Raw genomic sequence first — 11312 nt, 5'->3', positions numbered from 1 at the left:
TATATACACACTTAATTTGAATATACAGTGAAGTTCTTCTGTGTTTGTTCTTCCAACAGAGAGCTGTTTCTAAAATCCAATGCCCAGCTCACATTCCGCTGTCGTCAGCTTATATCAGAGCTGTCCTACATTTATCCCATTGATGTGGTGAGTGTTTAACTCCACACACAAACAACAACACATTCAAACACGCTCAACAAAAAAACTCAGAATAGAGCTTCCTGTCTTTCTTGTTTTGTGCTGATGGTTGGAGCATGAGGCATGTTGGGAATGTTAGAGGTCGGGGTCTTTGCAGACTCTGGTGTTACTGGCGGGTAACAAGTTTTGATTTCCCACCATCTCAGTATGACCTAGAACTACTGTTCAGTGCGTACATTGACTGGTGCCCACAGAGTCCCGCTGCCAGTCAAATCAGTTTACAGAATAAAGCCAGTGAAAATGAGCAGAAAACCACATTCAGACCAAACTATCCTCTGCCAAGCTTTTTCAGCTGCTGTATAAAGGATTTGATCAATCGGCTGCTCCTGCTGTTTCCAGAATGCTGTGCTCACGACTGCTTTTCTGTTGTTTTCTTGTTTTCGTTGCAGAACAATCAGAATGATTATGTGATTTGTGGTGTCAAACTGCCCAATTCGGAAGACTTTCAAGGTAAGTTTGGAATTCGGCAATTAAATATTCGTGATGAACATTCCTAAGTTGTGACAGACTGATTTATTCATTAACCAATTAATTGAGAATTATTTTGCCATTTTGAGTTTATAGGCAAGGCCGACAGTCATGCCAAGAAGTGTTTGCTTTCTCTTGAGTCAGTCCAAAACTCTACAGTCAGCTTGACAAAGAAAATTTCTCATTTTCTGTTCTCTAATATAGAGAGTGAATTTTAAGTCATTTTTCCAAGCATACTAAGCAGAAGGAGGGAGTTTTTAGTACTGTCACTCTCTGAATTAAATCAGATCAGAATCAGATACAGCAAATCTAAACTCATCTGGAGAGGAGCTCTTGAATCCCCAGTCAGTTCTGCTTGACTGGCTGCAGTTCCCTTGATTTCTGGGTTTCTTTAGTCTGGCTGTGGATCACAGGCTCCAGGCCATCAATCAATCATCCTCCTCTGTTCTGATCAATGGAGCCCTGTGTCCATGGAACCCTTCAACTTGTGGTTAAGAGTGAGATCACTCTCTAGTCAGTTACTCACACAGCAAGAACCATGGTCGGACCTTCTGACTTCTCACATTATATAAGAGAAAAGGATTTTATTAGGGCATTCATCTCCCAGTTCCCTATAGTTAGGCTTTTGGGGTTTTTAATAAGGAGAATGAATTGTGTTTGATGGGTACAAGTGATGTCCTTTGTTGTGCTGGCTGTGGGGAGAGTTATTCATCTCATTTCCCATGTGTCCTTTAGGCAGCACTGTATGTGTCGCAGGGAATCAGGTTTGGCTTTTTTCAGACAGGGAAGGCATGACTTCAAAAGAACAGAGAGGTTAATGGAAGCCAGGTTGAACCGCGCACTCAACGACACGCATATTCCAAGCGGCAACCTTGGCAAGGAAGTGACTTAAACTGTAATTCATGGACTGGCCGCTAGAGGCTGGCTGCAAAAGGGAGTCAATCCCATAGACTCCCCATGTTAAAATGCCCAACTTTACAGTAGAAAAAAACATGTTTACAGCCTGGTTCAAAAAATTATTTTGGTCTATATAGCTAATTTTGCCCTTCATGACAACTGTGAGGGGGGTGAATTTTTTTATAACTCATCCGTTTAAATTATATTAAGCCTTAAAGTTCTGCATAATTAAGGGCATGGCCACTTGAGTGACAGGTGGATTGCCGCTGCTGTCACCACCGTCGAGCTAGGTGGGCGTGGTTTCAGCAACCTGCTCCCGCCTCTTTGCCCATTTTCGATTATACTGGGTGACGCGCTGCAAAGATGGCGACGGCCCACTCTGCCCACTTTGGGCTTCAAAAAGGCTCTTCGGAACTCTACAGGTGACGTCACGGACACTACGTCCATGTTTTTTACAGTCTATGGCATATTCACATACATGTGTATGCAGTCTTTCACATATGTAACTATTGCTTGGCACACTTTCTCATGCATTTTGAAAACACAAAATGACAACTCATATGCATATACAATTTATTATACAAAATAAATCTCAAACAGCTTTTAATAAGTGATATGGTCTGTGTCCACAGCGTGTTGTTTTCATTTGGAAATATGTGGCTGTTCTAGCCTGGAAACCTTCTGTTAGCTGAAATGTAGTGAGTACAGTGGAGCACATGTAGTTGCAGAGATGTCTGGGAAATGTAGTTTGGATGCATGTTTATGATAAAGCACAAGAATTATGGTTTTTCTGGCTACTTGTGAGAGTTGTCCTACCAGTTGCTCAGCAACCAAATATTTTTTGCTTGGCATTTGGGCTTTTTGTTTGAATTTACCAGAAATGCCCTGAAAGGTTGCCGTTCAGACAGTAATGGGGCCATCAGAGTGATTTAGAATGCATATAATTATTTAGGAAATGCACACGTCGCAGTATGATTATACACATTTAAAGACTGAACACTAGGATTAGCCGATCCTTGTTTTTTTTTTTAGAGTAGCTTTTAGCCTCTGGTGATGCCTTTGACCCCATCAGGAAAGGGCATCGCTGGGGTGAACTGAAGTTTTGCATGGTATTAGGTTATTATGTGGCTCCCTTTAACTCAAGGGCCCTAAGGAGACTGAACAAAATGAATGACCTTCATCAGCTTCCATCAACTTAACAAATGGCCTCTGATTTATAACCTCGGATTGGAGTCAATGAACTTCAATTGTTGTAAATCATCCTTTAAATCAGAATGTACAAATCTTGACTTCAGCTGAAATGGAGAAGAACAGTTTTTGTATTACTAATATTTTGTGCATTGTGACATTTATTTAATGTTCTCTCAAAGGGGACATCAGCTTCCCATTTTCCACTTTTTGTTGTTATGATTCTTTAGGGTCTGCATGAAATGTCTGCAACATACTTTGGTTAAAGTTCCTCAATGGTCGTGTAAAACAGCACCCTTTTTCCCTTGTTCATGTCATATCATTAAATGATAAAGAGCTACTGCTCACTCCACCCCTCTCTTCTGTTTTTTTGTGTATTCGGTGGCGCGTTACCATCAAAAATAATCTACTGCGTCCTCAGTGGCTCTGATGTTCAGTGATCCCAAAGATCTTCATTTTTAAATAAAATATTTCTTTCCTTTTTGATTTTTGGTGGTTAAATATGACCCAGAACTTTCTTCGAGATTCACCTGTCTTATTTGAGTTTTATTTGCTGTGCAATTTTCTCTTATTTGAGCGTTTTTTCCCCTGTGTTTTCCTCTGTTTGCTGCAGCAAAGGATGATGGGAGTGTTGCGGTGGCTCTGGGTTACACGGCACACCTGGTGCTGATGATATCGAACTTCCTGCAGATTCCACTCAGGTATCCAGTCATCAACAAGGGTTCCCGCTCCTCCATCAAGGACACCATCACTGACAAACTCACAGAGAAGGAGAGAGAGTAAGAATGTTTTTTAAAGATTCTTTAAGTTTTATTGCTTAGTGATTAATTGAACTACATTTTTCATTGCTCTGTATCACATTTTTTTTATTAATAGTTGATGGTAGAAAAGCAACAAAAACAAACCAATTGATTTATCTTATGCATTACGCTCTAAAGACTTCCTTCCCTTAACACGGGAATATTTATGCATCTTTTTGCACCTGCGGTTTATGCGTGTGTAATTTGTCCACCTGTCTGGTTCAGTGTGTGTGTTCAGTGGTGGTTTAAGGCCCTTCTTGGATTAAACGCTACTTAAACGCCACGGGGTTCTGACTTTCATGTGCCCACCTCGCCTCCCTTTCATCCATTCCTTTTTAACTCTCTTTTCTTTCATCTTTTTATCTCTTCCTCCCTCTCAGTAGATTACCACGTCTGCTGCAGCATGGGAGATAAATAACATCCTAGAAAGAGGGTCTCACTGGTGTCTTAAGTTGTGTAAATATTTATTTATATTTTTGGCCTTTTTTTTGTCATTTTTGTATTTAAGCCCATTTCTGCCACAGAAAATAATTGTCACCTTTTTAACTCACAATTCTGGATAAGATATAAACTCTGAATTCTGTGAGTTTCTCACAACTTTCTCGCAGTTCTTCTGAGCCATTCTGACTTCTTTTTCTCTGAATTCTGAATTTACATCTCATAATTCTTATCATTTTTTTCCATACTTTTGTTAATGGTAGAGAGAATTTTTTTTCCCCAAACCAGACTCAATTAATTTTTTATGACATTTTTGTGAAGCCCCGAGTTACAGGTGCATTGTGGTTATTTGGAGATAGCAATATTGAGTGCATTACTACTTCCACGTTTCATTCTAATCCTCCAAATCTGTTTGTAAACAGTTTTACCTTTGACATCTGTTCTATGCCTATGTTTATAACTGTAGCAGCTAGAGTAACATTTCATCATCTAATGGGATGCTTACGCAACTCTTGAAACCACCATGTTTGCCTGGTCTGCCATGAATGCAGTTATTTCCCCCTTATCTTCATAGTTTCATGATAAATTGCATCCTCAGGGTGTGATGTTGCCCTACCGTGTGTTAAGATGCTTGTAATTTGAATTTTTGTGTGCATGCTATGCTGTGGTTGCCATGGAGACGGATGCACATTCTTCTGGCTAGGCCTTTGGGGTCCGAAGACCCTGGCATTTTAATGCCAGACTGTGTGGGCACTGCAATTACAGTGCCGGCTACTCACTCAAATGATTGTTTTTCTGTGTTTTGGTGCTGTAACTAAGCAGGAGCGATCCAAGAAACGAGGCTGCTGGTGTGTGCTGATTACATGTCTGCGGTGCACATGCCCAGAGAGGTATCACATTCCTGCATTCCGCACATGGCAAAAAGCCCCTTAATGAAACTCGCAATAAAATTGGATTGTTATAATCAGATGGGCCTCCTTTTGAATGACGGGGTCGAGATGCCTTTCTCCACTTTTGATGTAGGATTAATGGCTGATTTCAACAGCTTATAAATGAGGAGGAAGAGGATGGAGAGGTAAGAGCGAGGGAGGCAGAAAGAATAATCCTGGATTGTGCCAGCTCTTCCCCTCGTGGTGTATGATGGCTTGATTATGCTGCAGCTAGGGATTGGCACAAGTACTCAGAAATGACTCAGGAAACACAATAACTGCATGACTTTATTGATTTTTCAGCATGTATTGTAAGTTTTATTTGTTGCGATGGCGTTTGGCATATTTTTATCCATGCATTTAATGTACAGTTTTTATCAGTTCATGCATTCCTTGGAAACCAAAGCCATGATGTTGGCATTGCTAGCACCATGTTCTATTTTTTGTGCTACAGGAGCCTTGTGGTTTGATTGGGACACTCTTAAAAAAACAGGTGGTGTGACACTGAAATAAACAGTGAGATGCAATGTACCACAAAAGATGTCCATCTAATAATAATAATAATAATAATAATAAATGTTTTAAATAATATTAATATGCACTACTGTTTAAAATATTTGGTCAGTAGGATTTTTTTTAAAGAAATGTATACTTTTATTCCGCATGGATGCATTAAATTGATAAAAAATTACAATAAAGACATTTATGATGTTACAAAAGATTTCTATTTAAAATAAATGCTCTTTTTTTCTTTCCATTCATCAAAGAATTCTGCAAAAAAATATAATGGTTTCCACAGAAATATTAAGCATCACAACTGTTTTCAACATTGCTAATAATAATACTAATACTACTTCTAATTAATATATGCTGATTTATTATTATATAATAATACTAAATCAGCATATTAGAATTATTTCTGAAGGATCATGTGACACTGAAGACTGGACTAATGGCTGCAGAAAATTCAGCTTTGCCATCACAGGAATAAATTACACTTTAAAAACGTATTAAAATAGAAAAAAAATGTTGTAATAAATTGTAATAATATTTCACAATATTATGGTTTTTATTGTGTTTTTGATAAAAAAAATGCAGCCTTGGTGAGCATAACAGACTTCTTCTTCTTTTTTTTTTTTAAATCTTACCCCAGACTTTTGAACTGTAGTGTACATTAAAGCGGACAATATCTTAAACTTTTAGATTATTGTTTTTGATTATGCAATTTAACAATTATTTAAAAACATCTAACTTAGGGTGTTTGCATTAAACTACACATCATTTTATAATAAATGCAACTAAAAGCTATCTATCTAAAAGCTAGTTTGTAAGCAGCTTGAACTACTGTTAAGCTACTGTAATGTAGTTCAACCCAAAACAAATATTCTGGCATCATTTGCTTAACCTCAGTTTGTTGAAAACTTTTATGACAATTTCCCAAGTATCTTGTGTGTTCCGCACAAAAAAAAAAAAAAAAGTCATACAGGTTTGGAATAACATGAGGGTGAGTAAACGATTACTACATTTTCATTTCCGGGGGAACTATCCCTTTAAATGAATAGCGTCACTACTTTAAGTGTCGCTTAGCTACTCCTCAACTCTTTTACATAGACAAAATATTTTAAAAAAGAGCCAAAAATAGTGTCTGATTTATCTTTTAAGTCCTCCAGCAGTAGAAATGACCACATCCGTAACTGCGGCTGGCTCCGATTAGGCCTAGCACATTTCTGATTTTCAGCGCAGACGTCCCCCACCAAGGTCCCGATTTGTTGCGTTCAACATTAATGTCTACATCTCTAGATGTTCTTCAATTTTCAGCTGCATGAATGTAACTCAATAGGCCATCTTTCTGCAGAGCAGAAACCCTTTGCAGAGTTCAAAGACAGTATATTCGGGCCCACCTCCCGCTCTGCCAGTCACAGAGACTCCCTGGAGACAGCGCTGTTATGAAAGTCAAACAACAATCAGGACACACTCTTTGTGACCCTCAGCCTGTGTGTTTGTGAACGTACACGGCCATTAGCAGCAGCTGAGCAGGGGGTGAAGCCGCTCAGCTGTTTAAACGGCCCCATGTATGTGTTTGCAGATGAATCAGGTGCCGCTGAGAAGACGAAGGTCTAACCAGTCAGAAGTCAGACTCCAAAGCTCATTAAGTTATGAGTTACAAGGAGAAGGAGAACGGAGGGACCTATGTGGCCCTCGTAATTAACTCCGCACGAGCCGGGCCTGTACCAGATCCTATTATCCCCGCTCCTACCGTAACCCTGTGACCTCCACACACCATAACTTACAGCAATGTGAGCTGTAATCAGCCCCAACGTGTCATTGTTTAACATTGTGTCAGCCTTATGCTTGATAAATATGGTTTAAATCATCTTCTTTATCTCTCTCATGGCCTGTTGGTCTGGCGTTCATATGTCTGTCTCTGTCGTAGCAGGGTCTTGGGTTTGTGTAGTGGGTGTTCTCTGAGCTGCAGTTTAGGCAGTCCATTAATCTCCTTCAGTTTGGGAAGATACACCAGAGGTCTTCATAACTGCGCTTACTGTATGACTTTTCTTTGTAGCCTGTGGTCTGCAGCCAGACAGAGCAAATGAAGTTGTCATTTTGGAGCTCTAGTACGTAAGTAGTCATTTAACAGATGCTTTTATCCAAAGCGACTTGAAGTACACTTATTACAGGCGCTCGCTGAAGGCAGGGCTGTGCAAAATTCAGAATTGAAGAATTGGCTCCCTTTCAGTTCATTAGCATGAATTTGAATGGAATTGACCACATCTGTCTTTCTGTTTTATTGTTTTTTCTGTCTGTCTGTCTGTCTGTCTATCACTTATTCAGTTCTGTCTGTCTGAGCGAATCAAATACATGTGAATCACATTCTGTTTATCTGTCTGTTTATCGTTCTATCATTTTTTTTCTATCTGTAATTTTTTCATTCTGTCCGTCCTTCTGTCTATTATTCTATTGTTTTTTTTATTCTGTCTGTCTGTTGTTCTATCAGTTTTTCCTCTAAACTCTAGAAACTTTCAAACTTCAAAGGTTTTAAACTTTGAAACAAGACAAACTTTGCTTTTCTAGTTACAAATTACAATTAGATGTATATTAATTTTTTTGACTTCCTTACATTGTCGTTCATCCTGTTTGTTACCTCTATTCAAATTCAGTTCAAACTCAGAAGTTTGAATGTTAAGTCCTTCATAGTTCGATTCTGAAAGCCACACAATCATAGATTTCCTGTTGTCAGTCTCAAAATCACAACCTTTCGGTTACCAGCTCAGATCTTTTACCACTATGCCCTCTGACCTCCAGTTTTTAGACATTTCTTACTATTATGCATAACAAGACCATAACCGTTCCCACAATCTGTACATCATCTTACCTCGGCTTCATCCAGGCTCCTTCTAGGTGTCAGTGAGGTGGCCCATAAGCTGGAACAACCTCTGACCTCAACACCCTCAAATTGTTTAGGGTTTCATCCGATCACCCAGCGTGTGTATACACAGATCGAACTGATGACCAAGATTTATCCATCTGATGATAAAGCTGTCAGGACAATGATTGTGAATAAAGATGAGTGAAGTGTGAGTATTGTGGCGATAATCACTAGTCATTTGTCACTGAAGTACAATCATAGAGCCAAAAATCTTCCTTGAGAGCTTTAGTAGATGAACTCGACATTTGTTAACTCATTGAATTGGTTAGCTGGACTCAAATTAAGAATTATTCCATCATTTTCCATATCCAGTCACTTTTGACCTGGTTCTATAGGACTAGGCTTAACTGATCCATGATTAATGAGATGTTGGAGAGATGTTATTAAAAATGTGACCTGTTTTTCTATGCGTTCAGTTACTGAAATAATAATGTTATCTTCAGAACTTAACGGCTGATGTCAACATTCTTGAATTTCCAGCCTACTGTGTACATAAATTGAGATCTAGAATTGTCAGGCCACATGCCCAGTGTCATAACTGTGAAGCATTTGGAGATCTTGTTTTTCTATACTGTCATTTTTTGAAATTATAATGGCTCTGTTTCAGATCCTAGTGAACGGACTACCTAACCTTGAAATCATGTTAAGGCATCTTATGCACTCTCACTGCAAAAGTTGTTCCAAATTGTAAGCAGCAAAATAAGGCTACTTTCTGAGAAAGCTAATTTAAGACTAGTTCTGAGGCAGCATCAAATAAATTTTTTTATGGATACTGCAATCAAGGTAGAATGCTTAAAACACTGAGTAGTTATCTTGATGCAAGAAATCAGAAGAAAAAGTTTGTTTCTTGGCCAAGTGAACTTTTCAACTGTTGAAAAGTGGTGTTAAAAAGTGTGGTGTTATTTCATTTATATTTTACACAAATTTTTTTTTCAAAAGTTTTTTTGTGCTTGAAGTATCAAATTGTTAGCTCAGCAGATCTCAGTTGTAATGCTGAAGTGTTGGGTGTTGTTTAACATGAATTTATTTGATGTGTGTGTGACCGTTAACAGAGTTGCTTCCTACTGTATGTATCCAAATCACTCTCTTCTGAGGTTCCATTTTTGTTATGATGCTGCATATGTAGAAAGTAGACGGTAAGGCAGCGCACCAGGTTTTGAAACAGAGCAGATGTTTTCTTGTCATGGATTTCCCCCCTATATTATTATGTAGATCTGTATGTCCCTTTAGCTGTAATCATAGTGTCAGGCCACATTCCAAAGTCATTTCCATATTTACTTGATTTTACAGCTGCTTAAATTGTGCAGGGCTCATCCATTAAACCTGAACATTCGCTGTAATGTCAACCCACCAGTTTCGTAAATGAAATCTGACAAATCCCATTCTGACCATAAAACAATAATTTTCGACATGCAGCCTTCTTTGCTTCTTATTAACACTCTTCTATCCACTACTTTTACTTGTTATTTAGCCAAAACTTCCATCCAATGTGACTTAAAATGCACTAATTGGACGGACAGGAATTGGCTCTCAATAACTTTCCGGATCAAAGGTCAGGCCTACATGGAATTGAAGGTGTAAACTTAAGGTTAGCAGCTCTGACCATTAAGCTTCCACCACCCCAGGCCTTTGCTTTCTTTTCCTTTTCTTTCCATGCATATTAGAGCGATTGTGTCCCAGTGAGACAATCTTGGACTGCAGTTCTGCGGTTCCTTCCTTCCTTCTCCACCTGGGATGCATCATCTGTGACCAAATGATGCGGTTTGGAGTTTTTTCGCTCTTATACCAATTTGGTCTTCTATCCCTTGACCCTCCTCTTCTCTTAATGTAGCACTACACAATTCTTACAAACAAAATACACACAGTTCTTTTTCCATAACATTCTTTGCAATCTTGGAAGCTTCTTTTGGTCCCCCTGGTGCATTCTTGAAATGCAGTGGACTCTAACACGTTGCACCCACATTTCTTCACTTCAAGCCCATCGCAGCACGGCTGATTGCCGCAGAGCTCGGAGAGGCCTGGAGATGCGATCCAGATGTACTCTGGGTGATGGAGTCCAGAGATTGGCCCGTTAAACCCAAGCCCCCGTCTCATATTGGCTTTTATTGGGAACTGTATGATGGCGCTGGCCACTTTTCAGAAGGACTTTATGACGAGCGTAAAAATGGAAGTAGGAATTGACAAGTCGCTCCATGAGTTGAGGAGTTGCCAGCTTGTGCTCCCAAACCAGAGAGGGTGGTCGTGAGCTCAAAGGAAAGGAAAATAATTTTTTTGATGATGTCTGCTAAGATGGGATGTACTTCCTTTTTAGGGTTGACTGGTTGTATTTTATTTTCATCTTTTGAAGGGATCACAGCTTAGTTCCTCCTTGTCCGGATGCATATCATGAGCAGCTCCTAATTGCAGACATGTCAAAAAATGAGAGAAATACCGATCAAACCATTGCATTTTGTGAGCAGTGTGATTCATAACATAATGACTTCTTGAAGGGCTGATATCATCTGAAGACAGTGGAAAGACTCGTCAGTCTTTCATTTGGCCCTCAGGGACGAAGCCTGGCTTTGCCAGAATCAGTTTGACGGCGCTAAAAGTTGATAAAAGCGCTCATCATAAAGACAGAAGCCTGGAGCCAGGCTGTACCCGGCAGCTGAATACCTCATCCCTCTGGCTGTCTTCTGCTCGTTTCCGTCCCTCTGTCTTCGAAATGTTCTCGAGTTGTGGATCGTGCCATGTTTCCATCGTTCTTGAAATCATTCAGCTCTTGTTTTTATCTTCAGGTCCAAATTGTCTCCATCTTTGAGCATGTTTTGAGTAGCCAGATTAAACTTGTTTATGTTGGGATACCCGTTTATGATGCTTGGAAAGCCATCTTATTTGAAATGGCTTATTTTGATTGCTCAGTTTATTTTTCTTAAAATTGTCAACAGTCTTGTTTGTTAAAAAATTATCTTGTTCTTAGGTGTTGTG

General features: G+C 39.3%; 1 protein-coding gene across 1 annotated transcript in view; it reads left to right on the top strand.

The window, feature by feature from the left end:
- The window catches only part of LOC107691651 (UV radiation resistance-associated gene protein-like), a 110510-nt gene that overhangs the window by 43726 nt on the left and 55472 nt on the right, over positions 1-11312 (top strand). Inside the window, exons 10-12 of the mRNA XM_016490385.1 lie at positions 60-147; positions 588-648; positions 3365-3530. Of these exons, the coding sequence (XP_016345871.1) occupies positions 60-147; positions 588-648; positions 3365-3530 (315 nt within the window). The remainder of the gene's footprint in view (positions 1-59; positions 148-587; positions 649-3364; positions 3531-11312) is intronic.

This window comes from Sinocyclocheilus anshuiensis, unplaced genomic scaffold (assembly GCF_001515605.1).
Source record: "Sinocyclocheilus anshuiensis isolate Anshui unplaced genomic scaffold, SAMN03320099.WGS_v1.1 scaffold186, whole genome shotgun sequence".
Lineage (NCBI taxonomy): Eukaryota > Metazoa > Chordata > Actinopteri > Cypriniformes > Cyprinidae > Sinocyclocheilus > Sinocyclocheilus anshuiensis.
This window is presented reverse-complemented; position numbering and strand designations above follow the sequence as displayed.